We start from the raw sequence: 22,077 nt of genomic DNA, 5'->3' as shown, positions 1-22,077 counted from the left end.
TAGTGGTAGAGTGCTAGCCTCATATGCATGAAGACCCAAGTTCAATTCCTCAGTACCACATATGTAGAAAACCTGGAAGTGGTGTTGTGGCTCAAGTGGTAGAGCTCTAGCCTTGAGAAAGCCCAAGGACAGTGCTCAGGCCCCAAGTTCAAGCCTCAGGACTGGCAAAAAAAAAAAAAAAAGAAGAAACATTAGAAAATGTTTTTGTTGGGAAAAGACTGGATAGAAGAGAGCAAAAATAAAACAATTTTTGAAGACAAAGACCCTTGTCTCAATAGTCAAGGAAAAGAGGAGAATGTGGTACCTTAGAAGGTTGAGATCTACAGCTTGAAGCCAGTATGGTAGACAAATGTGAAATATTTATTTACAATTAATTAACAAAAGCTAGAATTGGAGATATGATTGAAGTAAACTTTTGTATGTCTAGTTTCAGATGACAGAACAAAACAAAATAAGAAGCTACAGGGAAATGAATTCTAGTCCCGCAAAGAAAATCTTATGATCATCTAATTCTTTCAGAAGAAAATCTATCATACCACATGAGAAATCTGACAGTGCCATGTGAAAATAGGATCTTTGCTTCTCTTGGCCCACACCTCCCCATACTTGCTTCATTTCCTTCCTTCTCTAGGGTACAGTATTTAGCCTAGCAGTGTCAGTGGAATTTCTCAGTCTTTGGGCTGTAGTGGAGACGCCCTCAACCCCTAGTCAAGCTCAAATAAATGGATTCTGTCTCCAGGTTGCTTTCAGAAAAAAAAAAATGTCACAGATCTTAAGACCATGACACGTAGTTTCCAGTCACCAAATTCAGTGGGGAAAAAAAGTGTCTCACTGGTTGTTTTCGTTTTGTTTTGTTTTGGGTTTTTGCCAGTCCTGGGCTTGGGCTCAGGGCCTGAGCACTGTCTTTGGGCTTTCTCAAGGCTAGAGCTCTACCACTTGAACCACAGCACCACTTTTGGTTTCTTTTCTATGTATGCGATACCAAGGAATTGAACACAAGCCTTCGTACATGCCAGGGAAGCACTCTACCACAAGGCCAAACTCAACCCCTCACTCTGTTTTTTACTTCCTCTCTCTCTCTCTCTCTCTCTCTCTCTCTCTCTCTCTCTCTCTCTCTCTCTCTCTCTCTTCTCTTCCTCTCTCTCTCTCCCCTCCCTCCCTCCCTTCTTCCCCTCCTTCCCTCCTTCCCCTCCCTTCCTCCTTCCCCCTCTCTATCAGGGCTTGGGTATTCTGTCGGAGACATTCTCCCCTTCCCTGAATTCTTGGTGCCTGCATGTCTGCTTGCATTGATATGCAAACATCCTACCACCTGGCTTCTACCAGGAGCAGAAGCAAACATCCCATTACCACACCCCCTGCCCCAAGCGGTTCCCACACCCCAACCCCCTCCTGCCTCTCCTGAAGAGGCATATAAACCCCTGTGTGAAAAATAAAATTTGCAGCTTGATCAGAACGCTGGTCTTGCTGCCTTCTTCGTGTCTCCTGTCTCTTTCATTCCTCCCTCTAGGTTCTTGGCCCTAGTTGATGTCCCGCCAGACGGGACAAATGGCGCCCAACGTGCGGCTCGAGTGCCCTCGAGGCTGAGGAACGCTGTCTTCCAGGAAACCTTGGATCCAAGTGATTGTGTGACCAGCTCGGAGTAGCCCGCCCGAGACATCTCGGTCAACGCTGAGTGGAGACGGCGAAAGGTAAGTGACTGACCATGGGACAGGCATCATCGTCACAGGAATTGTTCATAGGCTCTCAAGACACGAAGAATTTGGGTTAAAAAGAATTAAGTACGGCGAGGAGGTACTGTGACAGGCCTCCCGACCCCCCTTCTAAGTAAGTACGGCGAGGAGGTACTGCGACAGGCCTCCCGACCCCCTTCTCTCATGCCCCGGCTCTCCACGAGCCCGATCCCCCTATGCCTGATTTATCAGCCTTGCGGCGATCACTCCAACATAGACGGGAACATATTCAACTCCTTAAGAGTTGCGTTCCCTCCCTCGATTTAGAACTCTGCCACCTTGCTTTTGAAAAACCAAACCTTCTTAGCTTTCCCGGTAACCCAGAGCCAAGCTGGAGATCAGATTCATGTAGTTATTGCAATTGTGGTCAAATAAGGAAAATTTTCTGCTTGAAACTGTAAATAGTGCATGCTTGGCCATGTATGCTGTAAATAGCCCTTACCAAATGTGTTTGACAAGAATTGTTTTTATGTAGATAAAATGATCATTGATCTTAAAGATTGCTTTTTTACAATTTCCCTACACTCTGATAATATTTTGTTGGTGGCTCAGGACAGGTCAGATCTACAAAATTAACCGGTGCTCATAGTGTCCAGATTTAAAAGCAGAGGTATGGAGATTTCAGATCTCTGGGAGGCCTTAACGTGTGCCGTGTTAATGGTAGCCATTCTTTTCAATTGGGCCACATGGGACTGCATATGTCTCCTGGTGAGAGGGAGGAAGATTAACTTGGGAGAGGATCCTCCCCTTGGGGTCTATCAGACTTTATCTGCCCTTAAGGCATCTAGGGCCAAGGAAACTTTAAATAAGGAGTGCTCAGAGTTGTGGAAAGTTGGCCCTTCCACTGCTCAGGTTTTAGAGTCTCGCCCTGAGGAGAGATTTTTGGGCCCCTTTGATCCTGGGATTGGGCCCCAGAGCCCTACACCAAGTGCTCCTGCCCCAAAATTTGCGGCAGACAATTGGAGGGCAGAGCAGCCTCCGCCATTTTACTCCCACGCTTCACCTCGTGTTAAACCGGAAGAGGAGGTTAACCAGCCATATCTCGGCAGCTCCTCCCCTGAAAGGAAAGGGCGGGTTAAGCCGCCAATTTACTCCTCCCCACCATGCTTGATAAATGCTAACCCTGGGGGCAATAGACCTGCCCTAAAAGACCTTAAGAAAGCAGTCTCCAAAAATGGGCCTAATTCGCCCTGGGCCAAAACCATCCTCCAAAGCCTGGTTCATCAGCAATCCTCTCAGGCCTTAAGCTCCCAGCAACTAGAAAGTGCCACAGGCCCCAGCTCTTGGGTGTAGCTGGCCTAGCAGCATCTTAGTAATTGGCTTGCTCCCTGTCCTGACTAGAGCCATTCAGCCGCTGTTATGGAGAGACAAGATACGGATGTTGTGGCATTCTATGATGACTGCATTAGTTATGAAAAAATTAGCATAGAACTGCTCCCCCAATTCTAGGGGCCACAGTCTAATTGCATGCCCCCCGCCCTGTGGGTGGAGCAATGACCTATTGGCCGGGAAAACAATTGGAGCTACTAAAATTAATAAGGTCAGGCAAATACAAGTTTCAAATACAGGTTTCTTCATGATCTCCCTGCAGTATGCCCATGGGAATGACCCGACCAGGGCTCCCAAGTCTTTTATCAATTCCTAATAATTTGTATATTTATGCTATTGAGATAAGATTGCTTTTTCTAGAAACAGTGGTTTTCCTTTAACAACCTTTTTTGTAAAAGATGCCCAGGTGAAAAGCAAAGGCTTCCGGAGGTAAGTATCGGCCGACCCCCTGTTTGTTTCGTTTTGCTTTATTTTTATAAAAAAAGATAAATAAAAAGTGCACTCTGGGCCTAAAACAGGCCTGGGTGGTCAAGGGACGCCTTGGCCCCCCTTCCCCTTCTGAGTTTCTTGTGGATAACAGGGCATGCCTGAGACTCCCACCAGCAAGACATGTCTAAATCTAAAAACAGCTGAGCTCATGTTTTTGTGTTAAGTGTATCTGATTGAGTCCAATTTTCTTGTTATATGTCAATGTCTGATTCTGTTTAAAAGTCTCCGCTTCTCTGTCTTGTTTGTGTTACATAGTTTTCCTTGGGTATTTTTTGTTGTTGTTTTGTCCAGTTTTGTCTTTAAAGTTGGTACCAGTTTTAAATATGGATTCTTATGGTTTTTCTGCATGTACTCAAGCATCTATTTGAATATTTCTGGGAAGTAAAAAGTTTTGGCTCCACTCGGGCCTGGTATGGCCCCTCCCAATCGGCTGCAGCTGAGGTGAGCAGAGGCCAGACAAAGCAGCTGCAGTCTTCCTTCTAGTTTCCTTTTTCCTACAACCTGCCGAAGTGACAGTCTGGAGACAGTTGGTGGCAGGACACAAACTTCAGTCTTAAATTTTAGCTAGTTGCTTTGTTAAAAAGTTTTGTTTTAAAACTTGGTTGTCACCCACAAGAATAAGATTAGCAAAAAACCCTCATGATACTAAAATTTCCGGAAAATGAACGGCCGATATTAATTTTGCGCGCTTTAAGATCTTTGAGTATGAATGTGTGTGCGAATGGGTGTGAGTGAACATGTTCAAGGTTAAATTGTCAGCATGCTGTATAAAACAATGGTTGAGCTCATTTGAAACACAAAAGCAATTGGGTAAATCTAAGTCTAAACTTCAAGAAAATTAGTAGGTTTGAATGTTTCCTATGTCTCAAAGGGTTATTGCATTGTCTTAAAGAAAAACTGGTAAATATTTTTCTAGATCCTGAAATCTGCATTTTATTGCAAGGCATACAGCTGTTTACATTGTAAACATTGTATCCTGTTTAGCACAGAGGTGTTAGGGAATTTGGAATTTATTACTTTAAGTTAAAGTTTGGAAACATGTATTAGAGATTTAAATGTAAAATTGTTCATTAACGTCAGAAATTTTGCCTGTCTGTCTTTTCTTGCAAATCTGATGGTAAAATGTGGATAATGTGATTAGTATTTTAAAGGAATGTTTAAAGGTTTATCTCCATGCTATTGGGTGTAAAGTCCAGACTTAGACTTTTGCTGCACTGATGTCTATAGTTCTTGCATTAGGGAAAAACTGTTATTTGAGTTTAAACTGTTGTTGGAGTTTAAGACAGTAATCTAAACTGCAAAAAAAAAAAAAAAAAAAAAAAAAAAGCCCTTTTCTAAAAGGCAAGAGGAGTGACTTGAGCCCTAGGGGGCCTGAAGGCAGAAGGAGTTATTTGTGCCCTTAAAGGTTTTTCAATTGCAAATAAAGGCTAAGGTGTTGATTGTTTAAGCCAGTATCAGCAAAAGTTTTTAAGAACATTGGAAATGGGTTTCTAAACAATATTTGAAAGTGAAGTTGTCTTAAATGTTTAAAGAAAGAGAAAAAAGGAAAATCAGGACTACCAAAGTAATTGCTTAATTGCTATTTCAGCTTGCTCTTGTAACTTCCAGCTAGCCCATGGAGAAGGACAGCAATCCTTATTCAGATGTAACTTTGGCTCTTACCAAGTTCCAGGTAAGATCATGCTTAGAGACTATTTCTGTGTCTGACCACCTTGTTGCTCTAATTGGAGTAACTTGGCCTTTTGTAGGACTCATTGATCTGAAAGCTGCAGTTTCCAGCCAGCCCGGGCAAAGCAAGGTCCCTGTGAGACTGTGGTGTCTAATCTGCCAGCAGAATGCTGAGGCAGAGTTGCTTTGGAGCTCAAAGTGGCAGAGTGCTAGCCTTGAGCTGGAGAGCTGAGGGACAGTGCCCAGGCCCTGAGTTCAAGTCCAGCAACCAAGCAAGTGAAATGCCAGTGGGATGTTTATCCCTGTGTGGAGAGACACTACTGAGACAACGAAGCATCCAGATGCAGAAAGCCTCTGCGTGGATGGCAGAGATGGTGTCAGATCCTAGAGTCACTCGTGCTTGGCCATTCAATATTAATCAGAGCCGGGAGGTCATAGAATAGTTTGTAAGCATGCCTTACTAATGCCTGTGCCTTCCAAAACTGGGCAGGAATTTGTCAATCATCTGTGATAATGGGTAGTTTAAAGTCCTAACTGAGTAAAGTTTGATTTGACTCCAGCCACAAATTCAGGAAAGTTTGTGGATCTGAGACTTGTGTCTCTATTAATCTGTTTAGATCTGACAACTAAAGCATTGTTTAAGGTTGCAGAGATTTAGTTCCCCAATCAGGAAAATGCCTTTGCAAATGGGTGCTAAGTAAACTAAACTATTGTAGCCAAAAAAGGTTTGTGCAGTTGTTAAATGTTGAATATGATCTCTAGTTTGGAGCAAATCATTGTTCCTGATAGCTAATCCTGGCAACCCCTTGGTAAAATAGGCTAAGCTTTTTAAGGTTCCTGGTCAAGTACAGAGACAACGCCCCTGAGTCAGCTTGAAGAAGTTATAGAAGATGAATCTCCGCCCCTCAATCCCCTTTAGATAAAGGGACCAGGGAATCATTGGGAGAATTCACTGAAGTCAGGCCTTAGGTTAAGCTTCTTTAACCAGTTTGCGCAGAAATTTGCAGGCAATCCAGCAGGAGGTGTGACATTCCATCGGAGTTCCTGAGACACAAAGCTGCTGCCGCCTGACTCCACCACCACCACACAGCTGTTTCCTGAGCTCCTGCGGGGTGGGACGCGCCCGATAAGTTGGCATCCTCAGCAAAAAGACAGACACATCAGCTAGTGTGTCTTGCTTCTTGCTCACTATTAGGGCCTCTGTTCCCCCACTCAGATTAAATCCTCGCCCTCACTTATTTTAAGGTTTAGGGAGGATATGTCGGGGACATTCTCCCCTTCCCTGAATTCTTGGTGCCTGCATGTCTGCTTGCATTGATATGCAAACATCCTACCACCTGGCTTCTACCAGGAGCAGAAGCAAACATCCCATTACCACACCCCCTGCCCCAAGCGGTTCCCACACCCCAACCCCCTCCTGCCTCTCCTGAAGAGGCATATAAACCCCTGTGTGAAAAATAAAATTTGCAGCTTGATCAGAACGCTGGTCTTGCTGCCTTCTTCGTGTCTCCTGTCTCTTTCATTCCTCCCTCTAGGTTCTTGGCCCTAGTTGATGTCCCGCCGGACGGGACAGTATTCTTCCTGAGCTCTTGTGCTCAAGGCTAGCACTCAACCACTTTGAGCCACAGCTGTGCTTCTGGCTTTCTGGTAGTTAATTGGAGGTAAGAGTCTCACAGACTTTCCTACTTGGGGTAGCTTTGAGCCATGATCCTCAAATCTCAGCCTCCTGAGTAGCTAGGATTGTAGGTGTGAGCCACCAGTGCCTAGCTCTGGCCTCTTTTGGATTTTTTTCACACCCTCTATCCAACCTTGATTATTTGTTTGCAACCTCACTTAATCTGTTTACTGCTATTTTTTTTTCAAGTCCTGGAGCTTGAATTCAGGGCCTAAGCACTGTCCTTGGACTTTTCTCAAGGCTAGTGCTCTACCACTTGAGCCACAGCACCACTTCCAGCTTTTATTGTACATGTGGTACCGAGGAATTGAGGCCAGGGCTTTATGCATGCTAGAGAAACACCAGGCCATACTCCACACTCATCCTTTTGCTACTTTTAACAACCCCAAAATCTCAGGATATTTCTATTTGCTGTTCTTTCTTTTTTTAAATATTTTTATTGTATTTAATAAAAGGGTTACATGATGTTTGCCAGATAGAAGGTGCTTGGTCCCCAATACCCTACTCCCCACCCCCCCTTATTTGCTGTTCTTTCTAAAATGATATTCTTTCATATATCCTCAAGTTTTGTCTCCTAGTTCATTCAGATCTCTGTTCAAACATTCTTTATCAGAGAGGTCTTCCTAGACTATCCTATATGAAATATGGATCATATGAGCATTACTCCCCCCTTCCTTAGTTATCTTTGCAGCATCACAATCAGATATTTCACCACCACTGTCTTAGATAGCTCATAGACTAGATAGCTTAAAAAGAAGAAACCTAGGGGCCGGGAGTTTGGCCGAGTGGTTAAAGTGCTTGCCTAGCATGCATGAAGGCCCGGGTTCGATTCCTCGGTACCACATACATAGAAAAAAGCTGGAAGTGGTGCTGAGGCTCAAGTGGTAGAGCTCTAGCCTTGAGAAAGTCCAAGGACAGTGCTCAGGCCCTGAGCTCAAGCCCAGGACTGGCAAAAAAAAAAAAAAAAAGAAGAAACCTAGACTGGGAGTTTGGCCTAGTGGTAGAGTGCTTGCCTAGCATACATGAAGACCCAGGTTCCATTCCTTGGTACCACATACATAGAAAAAAGCTGGAAGTGGTGCTATGGCTCAAGTGGTAGAGCACTAGAAATCAACCGAGATTGGATTTGACGTTGGACTTCTTAGTCCCAGAACAGTGAGAAAATTAGGTACCTTCCTCTTCACCTCCTTCTCCTCCTTCTTCTTCTTCTCCAGGTGTGGAACTTGAACTCCAGGTTCAGGGCCTGAACACTGTCCTTGGACTTTCTCAAGGATAGCACTCTATCACTTGAGCCTCAGCACCACTTCTGGCTTTTTTCCATGTATGTGGTACCAAGCGATCGAATCCAGGTGTTCATGCATGGTAGGCAAGCACTCTACCACTAGGTCAAACTCCCGGCCCAGCTGGCAGATTTTTTTTCTGCGATGGTCTTCCTGATGAAGTGATATTCATGTCCCAAGAGAAGATTCTACAAATCTATTTTTTTTTCAAATCCTTCCTAAGGCCACATTCCCGTACAAAGTTGATTCTTCCTTCTCTTGGAATTATGTATCTGTTTCCCTTAATGGATTAATCATGTTTTAGATTCATCTTTATCTACAAGGCACATGGCCTGAGGTAGCACAGGGGCTCTGTAACTTGTTAATGAAGTTTTTGATGAGCTATTCAAATGCAAGTAGCTGCCTCTATTCTTAGATACTAGATATTTCCCAAAAGGCTGATGGAAGTCTCCTTGGAAACTTTCTAGTTGGTGTTGCCAGTCAATGTAGCTATATCCTGCCATTCTTTGAGGCTACCTTTGGTGAATTCTAATCCTCTCATCAATTTTCGTCTCAATCCCCATTCTTTTTCTTCTTCCTTTTCTCCTCCTCCTCCTCCTCCTCCTCTTCCTCTTCCTATTGTTAAGGTAATATATATAGGGGTTACAGTTACATTCCCCAGATAGTAGGTACATTACTTCTCACACATTGATACCCCTTCTCAAGGTTTTGTCCCCGTTTCCCTCTCCCCACCCCCTCCCTATCATCTTGTTTTCCCCCTTTTCCTTTCCTATTTCAAATAATCAATCCCCATTCTTATCTGTGTGGCTTTGGGCACTGGCCAGAGCAAGTAGCAACAGCAGTCTACACAATGCTCACCCTTGACCCACTTGTCCCATTGTGAGGCAGGAAAAGAATGTTGAAACCAACCCTAAATTCCAGCCAAACCCTAGGAGTCACTAAAGAGTTCTTTCGCCTTCCTCTACACTCCTTTTAAGATTGGAAGACTAAATTCATTTAAGGAGGAAACATGACCAGGGAACAGGCAATACATATATATTGGTAGGTAATGGGGCTTGAACTTGGCCTGGGTGCTGTTCCTGAGCTCTTCAGCTCAAGGCTGGTGCCCTACCCTTGAGCCAAGCCCCACTTCCCATTTTCTAGAGGTTAATTGGAGATAAGAGTTTCAGGTTCTTTTGTGCCCGGGCTGGCTTTGAACCTTGATCCTCAGATGTCATATGTACATATAGACTTTAAAAGATTTTTTTCTTTTGTTTATTTATGTGGTACTGAAGAATCAAACCCAAGGCCTCATGCCTGCTAGGCAAGTACTCTACCACTAAGCCACATTCCCAGCCCTATATTATTTTTTGCCGGGGCCAGCCGGCAGTGAACCTGGATTCCTGAAATAGGGGGCAGGGACTAGGAAAAAATAGAAGAGAGACAAACAGATGAGGTTTGGGAGGACTACAGCCCAAGTCAGCAGCCCAAGAAGGCTGTGAGCTTAAGACTGTAGCTTCACGGGCCGGGAGTTTGGCCTAGTGGTTAAAGTGCTTGCCTAGCATGCATGAATACCCGGGTTCGATTCCTCGGTACCACATGCATAGAAAAAAAAAAAAAGCCGGAAGTGGTGCTGAGGCTCAAGTGGTAGAGCTCTAGCCTTGAGAAAGTCCAAGGACAGTGCTCAGGCCTTGAGCTCAAACCCAGGACTGGCAAAAAAAAAAAAAAGACTGTAGCTTCATTTATTTCCAAATCAAGGCTTATATGCTTTTCTTGAAACCAGGGAACTGCCAGGGGTTACATTCATAAGGTAAATCTCAGATCAGTTAAGCAGGGCAAGGCCAAAAAACAATAAAGCAATAAAGCAATAAATCAAAGAGATCAGAAAGTTCACAATACAGACAATGTAACTTCAGAAGTTCCTAGGCATGGCACCAGCTCACTTCTTAGTGGGGTTATCTTACTCAGATGTGCAGATTCAAGGGACAGCCTGGCTCCACACTCTGGCTCCCAACAATTTTTAATAAATATAAAAAGTACTCAGGAGGCTAGGAATGTGCCTTAGTGGTACAGTGCTTGCCTAGCAGGCATGAAGTCTTGAGTTCAATTCCTTAGCACCACGTAAACAAAAAAAGGCATAGGTGGCACTGTGGCTCAAGTGGTAGAATGCTAGCCTTGAGCAAAAGAAGCTCAGGGACAGTGCCCAGGCCCTGAGTTCAAGCTCCCCGACTGGCCAAAAAAAGAAAAAGAAAGAATGAAAAAACAAATTGAAACCAGGAAGCAACTAAACAAAGCAGTCAAGCTTCTTTCCATTTAAGCACTAAGTTATAATGATGTCTGGGAGATCTAACAGGGGCTGTCTACCAGAAGCTGCCTTTTCCTTTGAGATGGTAAAAACTTGGCAGCTATCTGTGAAGAGTAGAGACAATAAAATGGGAAGCTTTATCTGAGATACGGAAGTCCTCTGTTTTGGATAGTCCCAGAAACTGTCTTCAAATTTCAGAATATTAAGTTAGTATTTTGGCTACTCAGAATCTTTGCCTAAAGCTTGGGGGTGGTTGCCAGATGCTGGTAGCTCGCATGGGTAATCCTAGCTACTTAAGAGGCAGAGATCTGGGGAACCAGTCAGTGTAGGAAAGTGTAGGAGACTCATATGTTCAATTAGTCAACAATAAAGCTGGCAGTGGTAGAGTGCTGTCCGAGAGAGGGAGAGAGAGAGTAGGGGACAGGGGGTTGGGCAGGATAGGGAGCAAGATAGCACTCAGGTCCTGAGTTCAAATCCCTGTACAGGCAGTAAAGAAAGCTGTGGGTTGCTAATGGTTGTGTGCACTCTGCCTCTGCCAATTCATACAGATTAAAGGTAGTGGATAATAGCTTCTCCCCCTTTTCCTTTTAATTCTCATTTTCTGATTTGAGAGCAAGAAATGTTTCTTACCACTACCAATTAAACTCCTTGCAGTGGTGTGTGTGTGTGTGTGTGTGTGTGTGTGTGTGTGTGTGTGTGTGTGTGTGTGTTGTGTTGTGTGTGTGTTGGAGACTCCAAGAATCTGAGATCTTTACCTTGGAAACCACCATCCATTGGTAACACTGAGAGGTAGCAATCAAGATCTCTGGTGGATGTGGCTGCTCCCCCAATGTAGTAAATAGGGCATTCAGAGGTAACTGTACCTCTTCATAGGTGGCATTTCTGGCTCTCTGAATTAAAGATGTTTCTAGGGCACATTATCTTTATTCTGTAATTGAGAAGGGACTATTTGTAAATCAAATATCCTGAAAAGATTGTCCTTATAAGTGAAAACAGAACAGAAGATCTTAGTTTGAAGATACACCATATCCTGTTTCTTTTCTCTATGTCCAAATCCTCATAATATGGGGAAGTGACACAATAAAAGCCACCTTAGATATGGAGGCAGAGGAGTTTAATGCCACCAGAGGATCCCTGAAATGGTGACATTTGAGCTTGTATGGGATAGGAAGCACCTCCACCCCTGTTGGAATGAAGGAGAAAGGAAGAGTATAACAAGCAAATGCCTCTGAGGTTTATTACCTTCAGTTTATTATCTTAGAGACTTCATGGGAGAGGAAACATTTGGTATTCTCATGCCAGTTTGGAAAACCCCTCTCACTTCCTCCACGGGCATTGTTCTTTCTTACATACTGTCCTTGAAATTCTTCTCTTGGGAAGGGCAGGCTGGGTTTTTAGTGGATTCTCCACCTGACACTGTGTTGGCTGCAATGTCAACCTGCACAACAGGCACCCAGGAAAGGTTTGTTGAGTTAATGACATGGACCTTTTTGCCTAGTCAAGAACTGCTGATTGTTCTGAAGGCTCTGGTGGGGGGAGGGGAGGAGGCAATCCCGCGGAAAACTAAACCCATTCATTCGTCTTCTTCAGCCTCTGGCAAATCTCTGGGCTCCTTGGAGCAAAGCCAGTGTCCCAGACAACCCCATCGCCAGGGCCGAATGTGCACAGGCTGGAACCGAGTTCTTGATGTCCTCTTGCGGTTGGAATGCTCCGAGCGCTAGGAAGGGATTTCCATGCAGTGACAGGTTACCCACCGTGGGGAGCTCGCCTGGCAGAGGTGCCCTGTTTAGCTGGTTGCAACTGAGGTCAAGCACTCCCAGCTTGGCCGGCAGTCCCTTGGGCACCTGCTTCAGTCCAGCAGATGACAGGTTGAGAGAATCGAGTTTGTCGGGCCATATACACTGGGAAGAATCTGGGTTGCTAGTGGCGTGCAGCGGGTTGTGGCTGAGGTCTAGCTGGCGGGGCTGCACCCCGGAGCTCGCCAGCGCCGCACACACGCCCGTGGGTGTCTGCATCCCCGCGTTGCGCAACGCTAAACTCTGGAGTGCCGGGAACTTGCCAGGGCAGAGGGCCGCAATCAGTCCACGCTCCCCCAGAGCGGGATTGTCCGACAGGTCCAGGGTGGCGAGGGTCGGGAAGACGCGGATCTGGTCACAGGTGAAGGCGAGCGAGTGCGCTTGGGCTATGTTCAGTACCTTGAGGCCGGGTTTGATCCAGTGCTGCAAGTCGGCGAGCCAGGCACCTCCCGAAGCCCAAGACACGTTGCGGAGGCTCAGGGTGGAGAGCGCGGGCCCGGTGGCCTCCAGCCGCGGCGGAGGCGCGGTGCCTGTTACCTCCAGATCCTCCAGCGTCAGTTCCTTGAGGCGGGAGAAACCTAGCACACGCAGGGCGCCGAACAGCAGCGGAGCAGGCACCTGTGCAGCCCCGATGGTCAGGCGCCGCAAACGCAGGGCTCTGAGCACCTCCACGTACTGCTGCGGGTTGGCGTCTAGGTCCACGCGGCTTAGAAACTCGTCCAGGCTGCGGCCGCCGCCACGGATCTCCACCTGGAGGGCAGAGATGCACTGAAGGGCGCTGTCCCACGCCGGCTGCGGGTCGGTGAAGTTGCACGCGCAGCGGACAACGTCCTCATCCACCTCGCACGGCTCCTCTGTGGCCGCAGAGATGCGCAGCAGCGGGAGAAGCAGCAGCAGCAGGAGGGACGCGAATTCCTGGAGGGACACAGTGGGGGTCAGCCAGGCTCCCAGCCAGTCCCTGGGGCTCCTCAAGGGGCCGTGGTTTGACCCCAACATTGCGGAACTCACCATGGTCGCAAAGTCCTGTGAAAGCTTTTATGGCACTGGCTGACTCTGGGAGGGACTTGGCTTCTCTCCTGTATGGCAGGGTTCTCCGGCGTCCAAGTTGCACACGCTCATCTGCCCTAACTTTTGGCAGCCCCCAAGAGTTTATGTAATCCTGGGAGGTCACAGTTTCCTCCTCTGTACACACTGGTCACTGCCTCATGTCTGTTCCTCCCTCCTCCTCATAGTGACAGTCACTTCCTTTGAGGAAACATTGCAGTGAAGTATTGCAGGGAAAAGGAACACAACAGGAAGGATCAGATAGGGCATTTAGAGTTTTGGGTGCCAGGCAGACTCTGAATGGCTCAGGGACCTCAGGCTTGTCTGGTAGGTATGGCCAACCGAAGTTCCCTACCAGTACTTTAGCCCAGGAACAAATGAGTTTGTGGGCATAGAGTCAGTACTTTTACAACAAGCCTAACAGATCAACACCCCCCCCCCACTAGACTTTGGTAGAAAAAAACTAGCAGATAGTCTTGAAAATGTACACTTGCTTCTGAATTGAATAGTTCTGCTCCTAACTCAAGGAATTCTTAGATGACACTGGCTCTTGTGTGCCTTCCTTGAGCACTCCCTGACACACTGAGCCTGCCAGTACAGGTCTCTATGACATGCCTGAGGATCAAGATATGACTATCTCTCAGTATTAAATACACTAACTTTTGAGTCAACAGCCACTCTTAACTAGCTGTATTGCTGAGGTTGTAAGACTTGGGGGGAATTTCTGGGCTTCAGTTTCTGAACTTATGTGTATATGTAGTGTGTGTGCATGTACCAGTTTTGGAACTTGAACTCAAGGCTCTGTGGTCTGCTTCTCAAAATGGATGCTCTACTACTTGAGCCTCACCTCTGCTTCCAGAATTTTGCTGGTTCTTTGAGGCAAGAGTCTCTTTGATTTGTTTGTACAGGCTGGCTTCAAACTGAGATCTCAGCCTCCTGTGTAGTTAGAATAATAGGTATGAACCCTGGATGCCTGGCTTGGGTTACACTGTTTTTGTTTGTTTGTTTTTTCACTAATCCTGGGCCTTGAACTTAGGGCCTGAGCACTGTCCTTGGGCTTTCTCAAGGCTAGAGCTCTATCACTTGAGCCACAGCACCACTTCCAGCTTTTTCTAAGTATGTGATACCCAGGAATCGAACCTGGGTCTTCATGTATGCTAGGCAAGCACTTTACCACTAGGCTAAACTCCGGCCCCTGGATTACATTCTCTCCCACCCCCACCCCCAACGTGCTGCTTGGACTCTGGGCCTGGGCAATGTCCCCGAGCTTTTTAGTTCAAGACTCCCTCCCTATACCTGGGTCTGGGCTTTGTCCCTGAGCTCTTCAACTCAAGGCTACTGCCCTACCCCTTGAGCCACAGCGCCACTTCCAGTTTTCTAGTGGTTAATTGGAGATAAGAGTCTCACAGACTTTAGTGCCTGGGCTGGCTTTGAACTGCGATCCTCAGATCCTAGCCTCCTGAGTAGCTAGGATTACAGGCATGAGCCACTGTGCTTGGAAGGTTTATACTTTTTTTTTAAACATATTTCAAATGTCATGTTTAACAAACGAGTATTCAAGAAGGGAACCTCTATGTACAATCACTGGCACTTAGATTTTAGAACATAATTAAAATTAAGCTGAGGGTTTGAATGTCATAGGTACTTAATGTATGTAATAAAACATTATGTTTATAGAGTATATAGCCCATCATAGAGGGATTACACTTTTTAATTTGGAGGTAATAGTACTTCTCTGAATGAAGTTCTTGGTACAGAGCCATGTCTATTGAGGTTCTTCCCCAGAACCTCTGTATTAAGAGAACTCAGATGGCTGAAATCTGCTGCTCTGCAAAAACCATCACCTTCCAAGAGGCACTCTCAACAGAAAGATCCAAGCTAAAGAGGGAAAGGTCCCAACTCTCACATTGAATCCCATGAATAGTTAACATTTGGTTTACCAAGTGCAAGGGTTAGAAGGAAGCCCTGGGATGGAGACATGACTGAGATACAGTCCCTCAAGGACTCCATGAGATGGGGGAAGCAAACCTCAGTCCTGAACTACAGTTCACTTAAAGAGGAGAAATCTTCACTTACAAAGGACTCATAGGGGCTCTGGAGAAGGGAACAGCCAACCCTGTATAAAACAGAACACTGATGGAGACCAAGACATGTGAAAGGGTATCAATGTATGTGAATTAATGCACCTTCTATCTGGCAAATATCATGTAACCCTTCTATTAATTACAATAAAAATATATGAAAAAAACAGGACACTGGTCTGGTTCTTATAGGGATGAACATTCATGCAGTCAGGTAGATGCAAAACAATGTCTATCAGATGCTTCATTTCAAGTTCCCAAGCAAAAACCTTCCCCATTAAGAGTAAGATGTGGTTATAAAAAGCCCATCTGTTATAAGAGGAAGTAGCTAACTCCCAGTCCCACCACAGCCACAGAATAGCTTGACGGGATGGAGCTTGAGCCAAAAATTAGAAAGCTGAGGGCGGGGAGTATGGTAGAGTGCTTGCCCACCATGCACGAAGCTCTGGGTTCAATTCCTTCGTACCACATACACAGAAAAGGCCGGAAGTGGTACTACGGTGCCTTGAGAAAGCTCAAGGACAGTGCCCAGGGCCTGAGTTCTAGCCCCAGGACTGGCAAAATAAAATAAAATAAGGATAAATGAGAAGTCGGGCGCAGTGGCTCACGCCTGTAATCCTAGCTACTCAGGAGGCTGAGATCTGAGGATCAAGGCTCACAGCCAGCCCGGGCACTAAAGGACCTGAGACTCTTATCTCCAGTTAACCTCTAGAAAATGGGAAGTGGGGCTTGGCTCAAGGGTAGGGTGGAAGCCTTGAGCTGAAGAGCTCAGGGACAGTGCCCAGGTCGAGTTCAAGCCCCAAGACCCCTCTCCCCCCTCAAAAAAAAGAAGGGGTAGATAGATAACCCTTGAAATTTCGGCCCAGAAATTCAGGGTCCGCCCCTCGGTTAGCACATTTCCGTCACATTTCAGCGCCCGCCCCGCCCCCTCGCGGCGTGCCCCGCCTTCATTTCCGCGCTCAGCCCCGCCCTCCTAACTCGGCTTCCGGACCGAGTTGCGGCTGCGCAGTGCGAGCCGTTCTTCAACCCCGTGAGACGTCGTTGTGTTTGTTGGGCTCTTTGAATGTCTTCCAGCACTACCATGTGGAGCCAGCGACAGAGTCGCCTCAGGCCGCCGACCTGCGGGGTGGAGGAGCTACGGCTACGCCGCCGGGAGCGGGAGGCTGGTGCGGGGCGTCTAGGGAGGTGGGAGATTGGGGGTGTGCGGGTTGGAGATTAAAGGAGGCGGAGTGGGAGGAGCGGGTTCTGGTCCCGGGCGCCGCGCTCCTGCGCTGAGCCGGCTGCTCGGCACCTCGGTCCGCAGCCCTGCGGAAGGCGCGGAGGGAGCAGCACCTGGTCAGCAAGAGGCTGTTGAGAGAAGACGCTCAGGAGGAAGCCGGTAGCGCAAACCCCGCCCAAGTGCTGGGGGAAGCGGAGGTGAGGGGCCCGGAAGGGTGTACGCTGCCAGACGCCCGCGGCAGCCTGGGATCCGACCCTCACCTGGATGCCATCCATCCAGAAACTGGAATCAGCCTCCGCCACATTGTCTCTCCTCCCCACATCAGCTCATCATCATCCTGTTCTAGCCGCTGTCACCGCCATCTCTGGATAATACAGCAGCTTCCTAAAACGTTTACGCTTCCTACTCAAAAAACAGACACCCAAATCCTTCCTGTGACCCGCAAAGCTCAGCACGGTCTAACCGCTGCCTTCCTCCAACTCTGTCAGTTTACTCACCCTAACTACTGTCCCATTTTCAGTTACTGGAACCATGTACCAACCTTTTTCCTGTGCTTCTGCTCCTTAGAAATCTGTTTCTGTCTTTATGTCTGTTTCTCTCTCCCTCCCTTCTGAGTACATTATCTGGAATATAGATATATAGATGTTTTATATTGAATGAGTAAAGGAAAAACTTTGTAAGTTCAGCACACACGGTTTTATTTACTTTGTTTTAGTATTGCCTTCATTTACTTAGTTTACAGAACACTTAACTCCTTGGCTAGATTACTTATTTGTTGCATGCTTTATGCTACAACAGTGTGCTAGGCATTGAGGTACACAAAGATGATGAAATAGAATTTTTTAAAGTGCTCATAGACCACTGAAGGAGAGAGATGTCCTATCTCTTACATAATGAAAAGAAACATGTGAGGCATAGGGGAGATTCCCTAAGTCCGCCAAAGGAAGCCAGAGCAGAGCCCACTTGTAGGCATGGATGATTAGAAATCCAAAGGGAGAGGAAATTTGGAGAGAGTATTCCAACGGAGTAAGTCATGAAACTCTTGGAAATGCTAAATACATCAGTTGATGGGTGTAAGTTGCATTGAGAAAATGAAGGAGTAGATTTTGCCAGATGAGAGATTTGAATGTTATATTTGAATAACAAGTCAGGGTTATTTATAATAGTGTTTTGGGTTTGTTTAGGATGAGGAAACAGATTTAGGTCCCTTGTACAGTAAGTGGCACAACCCAGTTCTGATCTTCTGACAGTTTATTGCCCTGCAAAGATTGGTGCTTATTACTCATATTAGTTTCAATGACAATGGTATGATGTTGGAGGTCTGATAGGTAAAGTGGACTCAGGTCTTGTCTCTGGCATTTATGTCCTGGTCTAGGTCAAGCAGTTCCTGTCACTAGCCCAGCGAGGGACCGATGAAAAGGAGAGAGAAAAGGCTCTGGTCAGCCTTCGTCAAGGCTTACAGCATCCTGAGACACAACAGACCTTTATCAGGTCAGTGTGGGTGGGGTAATTGCTGGGACTGCAGTGGATAGGAAGATGTGACAGGGAGAGATCACACATTTAACAGGGTTTTGATGTTCACTCATGTAGGCTGGAGGGCAGCATGCGGACCCTTGTAGGGCTCCTGACCAGCAACCGGGCCTTGTTGCAGCTTGAGGCAGCTCGGTGCCTCCATGAACTCTCTCATTCTGAAATCTCTGCAGTGGCTGAAGCCTGCTTGCCAGCCACTTCCTACCTCCTCACCTACCTGTCTGGTCACAGCTCAGAATTCATAGTAAGTCCTGTCCCTTCCCACTTCGTTCTGAGATTAGAATTTAAGTTGAGCTTTTGTACAAATTTACATTTGCCAGTTTGAGCTGGTAGTTATAGGGACCAAAAAAAAAAAAAAAGTGTATCTAGAGCAGTGCATGTGCTCACCATCTCCCCTCTTGTAAATATGTATTAATTTTTTCATGCTAGTATTGAACTCTTCCTGGCCATTGTTTCTTTAGGTTTTTTGCTCCAGGTGGGTGGTCTACAACTTGAGCTAAGTTCCACTTCTGGCATGTGTGTGTGTGTGTTATTAATTAGGAGTAAGAGTAATGGACTTGTTTGCCTGGTCTGGCTTCAAAATGTGAGGCTCAGATCTCAGGCTCCTCCGCAGGATTACAGGTAGAAGCCACAGCACCTGGCTCCTTGCTCTCTTATGAGCTTCAAGATTGGGGCAGTTCTGTGTTCTTCATCCCTGGCTGGTATGAAATGAGCCCAGCTCAGTGCCCAGTCCAGTGCTTTCATTGCTTGTCAGGAGCTGTGTCTGTACACACTGGGAAACCTTATCGTGGAGAGTGAGGCTGTGAGAAGGCAGCTCCTGCCACAAGGCATTGTTCTAGCTTTTGCCACCTGCATCCAGGTGAGTCCTTCCTATCTCCCTCCCTGACAAGCCTTGCCTCTCACCTCTCCACATGCTCTACTGTCTTTGCTCCAACCTCTGTTGTGTTAAGGGGTGAAAGTCTCTGGATACCCTATGACTCAGTTCCCAGAGTCAGTTCCCTACACTGTCTACTTTTAGTCCCCCCACATGGCTGTGCTGGAAGCCCTTGGGTATGCCCTGTCTCAGCTTCTGCAAGCCAAGGAGGCTCCAGAGAAGATCATTGTGTAAGTAAAATTGAATCTACTTCTTGGTAGTCTAGCCTATGGATTCTTTATCAGCTCTGGTTTCCAAAGCTGTTGCACATTTAAACTCCATTATGAGTCTGGCTAAGAAGAGCCTTAGATTTAGACACCTTTCCACTTTATGAGTTTGGGATGATGCATTGGCATCTTCCTGACGTCTTCTCACAGTTCTGCTTCTGCTGGTAGCTCTGTCCTAGACTCCACTCTCCCCCAGCACATGCTGCGATTGCTGCAACCTGGTCCAAAGCTGAACCCTGGGGTTGCTGTGGAGTTTGCCTGGTGTCTTCACTACATCATCTGCAGGTAACATGGGGCAGTAAAATTCTAGAGACCTTCTGTGGAACTCTCTTTTCCATGTCATTTAGGTCTCTGAACTGAATTTAGTTTCTGGAATTGTGCTAGTGAATTTTCGTCTTCTGTGGTCCTTTCTTTTGCCCAGGAGACCTACTAGTTTAAGCCGTTTCCCAGCTTACAGGTGGAATTGACTGGCTAGTGACTGCTTGCTTCCTGTTGCTCAGCCAGGTCAACAATGCCTTGCTCATCACCCATGGGGCTCTGTCTACTCTGGAACTGCTGCTATTGGAACTCGCTGGGGCTGTCCAAAGAATGGAGTATGAAGGACTGGAACTAGTAGGTGCAAATGACTGGTCTAGGAAACATTTTGTCATGTTTTGCCCATCTGGTATCTACCACCTTCTTCCTTACACTTGACCTTGAAATTGTGTTTGCAGCTCGCATGCCCTGTGCTTCGGTGTCTAAGCAACCTGTTAGCTGAGGTGCCGGCGGAGGCTGTGGAATGTCAGATGCAACCAAGAGATGAGCGTGTTATAGTAGCCTTATTTATCCTCTTTCAGTTCTTCCTTCAGAAGCAGCCCAGCTTGCTTCCTGAGGGCCTGTGGCTCCTCAACAATCTCACTGGTATGCACCACAGTATCCTCAGATTGGACATTTTAATTTTATTTTAATTTATTTTTGCTAGTCCTGGGGCTTGGACTGAAGGCCTGGGCACTGTCCTTGGGCTGTCTCAAAGCTAGCACTGTATTACTTCCAGTTTTCTGATGGTTAATTGGACATGAATCACACAGACTTACTTGCCTGGGTTGGCTCTGAACCAGCCACTGGTGCTCCAACCTTGGTCCCTTCTAAGTCTCACAAACCTAAGGTGTAAGGTTCCAAACTTGTACTGGGAGAGTTTCTTGATGCACTCACCCTCTGGGAGACCAAAGTAGTAGTCAAGGGCCTTTGTGCATGTACACTCGGGAAGGAAGCCGAAATCCGGCACATGTTCTGTGAGTTGGCAACAATCAGTAAGGATAAGCATTCTTTGTCCATAAGGAGGCTGTAGGCCACCCATCTTTTCAGTAGCCGGGCTTGCTCCAGACTGAGCAGAGACTGGACTTTCAAAGGAGTTAAGTCCTTATGGCCTACTTAGGCTATAGCATGTAGAATTTAGGAGGGAGAACAGTGATTCAAACCCTACTTCAGGGTACTTCATACTGATATTTTCACTTCCAGCAAACAGTCCTACTTTCTGTACATCATTGCTGTCTCTGGATCTGATTGAACCGCTCTTGAAGCTGCTGCCACTATCTAATGCGGTGAGCGTCCTGGTATGTATCAGAAACACTTGAGTCCAAGATTTTGTAGGTGTGGTGTAAGCAGGGAAGTCTCTTAGATGTATCCTTAACTGAGAGCTGCCAGGTGATATGGCAGCTTCAGAGCTAGGCTAGTCTAGGTTAAGTCTGTAGACGATTTCTACTTAAGAGTAAATCAACTAACCACAACAAACAGCCAAGAGACTTGTCTAATTGGCTTAGTGCCCAGGCATATGGTCATAGTAGTTCTAATTGTGACTGGTTCTCATCCCTCTGGGGACTGTATCTGTGTCTTTAGGTACTTACGGTTCTGTGCAACATTGCAGAGAAGGGTCCAGCATACTGCCAGCGGCTGTGGCCAGGGCCCCTTCTTCCCTGCTTGCTGGACACTCTGGCCCTTTCTGATACTGAAGTAGTAGGTCAGAGTTTGGAGCTGCTGCAGCTGCTATTCCTTTATAAGCCAGAGGTAGGTTTTTGGACTGGTTTCTAATTTCCTTTATGCAGTAGTCTCTAGTCTCACCATAGCCTCCTCTTCTAGTTACAACTATTTTTCCCCGCTCTGGGCTGGATTAGCCTATGTGGGCTATAGTTCAGAAACTTTGTAAGTTGAGACTATACCTATTTTCAAGGAATGAGGTAATCCATGCAACTGTAGGAATTGACTTACAGGGCACAAGGCCCTTGGTGTTGAATCTTTTTCTCCTCTGCCCCCAGGCTGCCCAGGCTTTTCTACAGCAGTCAGGGCTGCAGGCCTTGGAAAAGCATCAGGAGGTCCAGCTTCAGGATCGTGTGCATGCTCTCAGGCAGACAGCTCTACATAGGTGATCTCATTTCTTGTTGAGTGCCCTCTCCTCCCCTGTCCATTTTTGGCCTACTTCTTTTGGAGGAAAACTAAGGAGCCTTTATGGGTTGGTTAGAACCATTATGAGGTCTGTCTGTTCTAATAACTAAGCTAAGACCTTTGGAGTCCACCCCTGCAAACACTCCCCACCAACCCTACTACCACACTGTACAGAACCAAGAGCCAGAAGGCTGTCACTATTGCCCGTTTGTGCCCACCACCCTTCTTTCTCTTTGGATTTTGCTTTAGCAGCTAGTGGCTTTTTATGCAGCCAAGGTAGGCGGTGAACTTAATTCTCCAAATTTATCCATTTTAGCTTGTTGATAACTGACATTTGCCACTTGACCGGTGGTCGTTTTTAAGCAGAAATAAAGTTTTATTTTTATATTAAACC

At 46.5% G+C, this 22,077-nt stretch overlaps 2 protein-coding genes across 5 annotated transcripts; one reads left to right on the top strand and one right to left on the bottom strand.

Annotated features, from left to right (window-relative positions):
• Window positions 1-11,667: 11,667 nt before the first annotated feature.
• Window positions 11,668-13,435, bottom strand: Cd14 (CD14 molecule). Of its 2 annotated transcripts, XM_090331383.1 has the most exons (2): window positions 13,260-13,435; window positions 11,668-13,166 (listed from the first exon to the last, which is right to left on the bottom strand). In XM_090331383.1, the coding sequence occupies exons 1-2, from the start codon at window positions 13,260-13,262 to the stop codon at window positions 12,042-12,044; spliced, it is 1,128 nt and encodes a 375-aa protein (XP_090187509.1). In that variant the 5' UTR covers window positions 13,263-13,435; the 3' UTR covers window positions 11,668-12,041. The 2 variants fall into 2 exon arrangements, with proteins under 2 accessions (XP_090187509.1, XP_090187508.1); XM_090331382.1 differs by having other exon boundaries at window positions 11,668-13,435.
• Window positions 13,436-16,396: 2,961 nt separating this feature from the next.
• Tmco6 (transmembrane and coiled-coil domains 6) lies at window positions 16,397-22,075 on the top strand. Of its 3 annotated transcripts, none has more exons than XM_090331386.1 (12): window positions 16,397-16,542; window positions 16,680-16,792; window positions 17,971-18,086; window positions 18,186-18,369; window positions 18,880-18,984; window positions 19,144-19,229; window positions 19,434-19,550; window positions 19,766-19,877; window positions 19,979-20,165; window positions 20,763-20,857; window positions 21,141-21,308; window positions 21,557-22,075. In XM_090331386.1, exons 1-12 carry the CDS (start codon window positions 16,440-16,442, stop codon window positions 21,665-21,667), a joined length of 1,497 nt encoding a protein of 498 aa, XP_090187512.1. In that variant the 5' UTR covers window positions 16,397-16,439; the 3' UTR covers window positions 21,668-22,075. The 3 variants fall into 3 exon arrangements, with proteins under 3 accessions (XP_090187512.1, XP_090187511.1, XP_090187513.1); XM_090331385.1 differs by having other exon boundaries at window positions 19,416-19,550; XM_090331387.1 differs by lacking the exon at window positions 16,680-16,792 and having other exon boundaries at window positions 16,397-16,561; window positions 19,416-19,550.
• Window positions 22,076-22,077: the final 2 nt, after the last annotated feature.

This window comes from Megascapheus bottae, chromosome 4, assembly GCF_031878675.1.
Source record: "Megascapheus bottae isolate mThoBot1 chromosome 4, mThoBot2.hap1, whole genome shotgun sequence".
Lineage (NCBI taxonomy): Eukaryota > Metazoa > Chordata > Mammalia > Rodentia > Geomyidae > Megascapheus > Megascapheus bottae.
The sequence above is the reverse complement of the archived record's forward strand: the minus strand, read 5'-3'. Positions and strand labels throughout refer to the sequence as shown.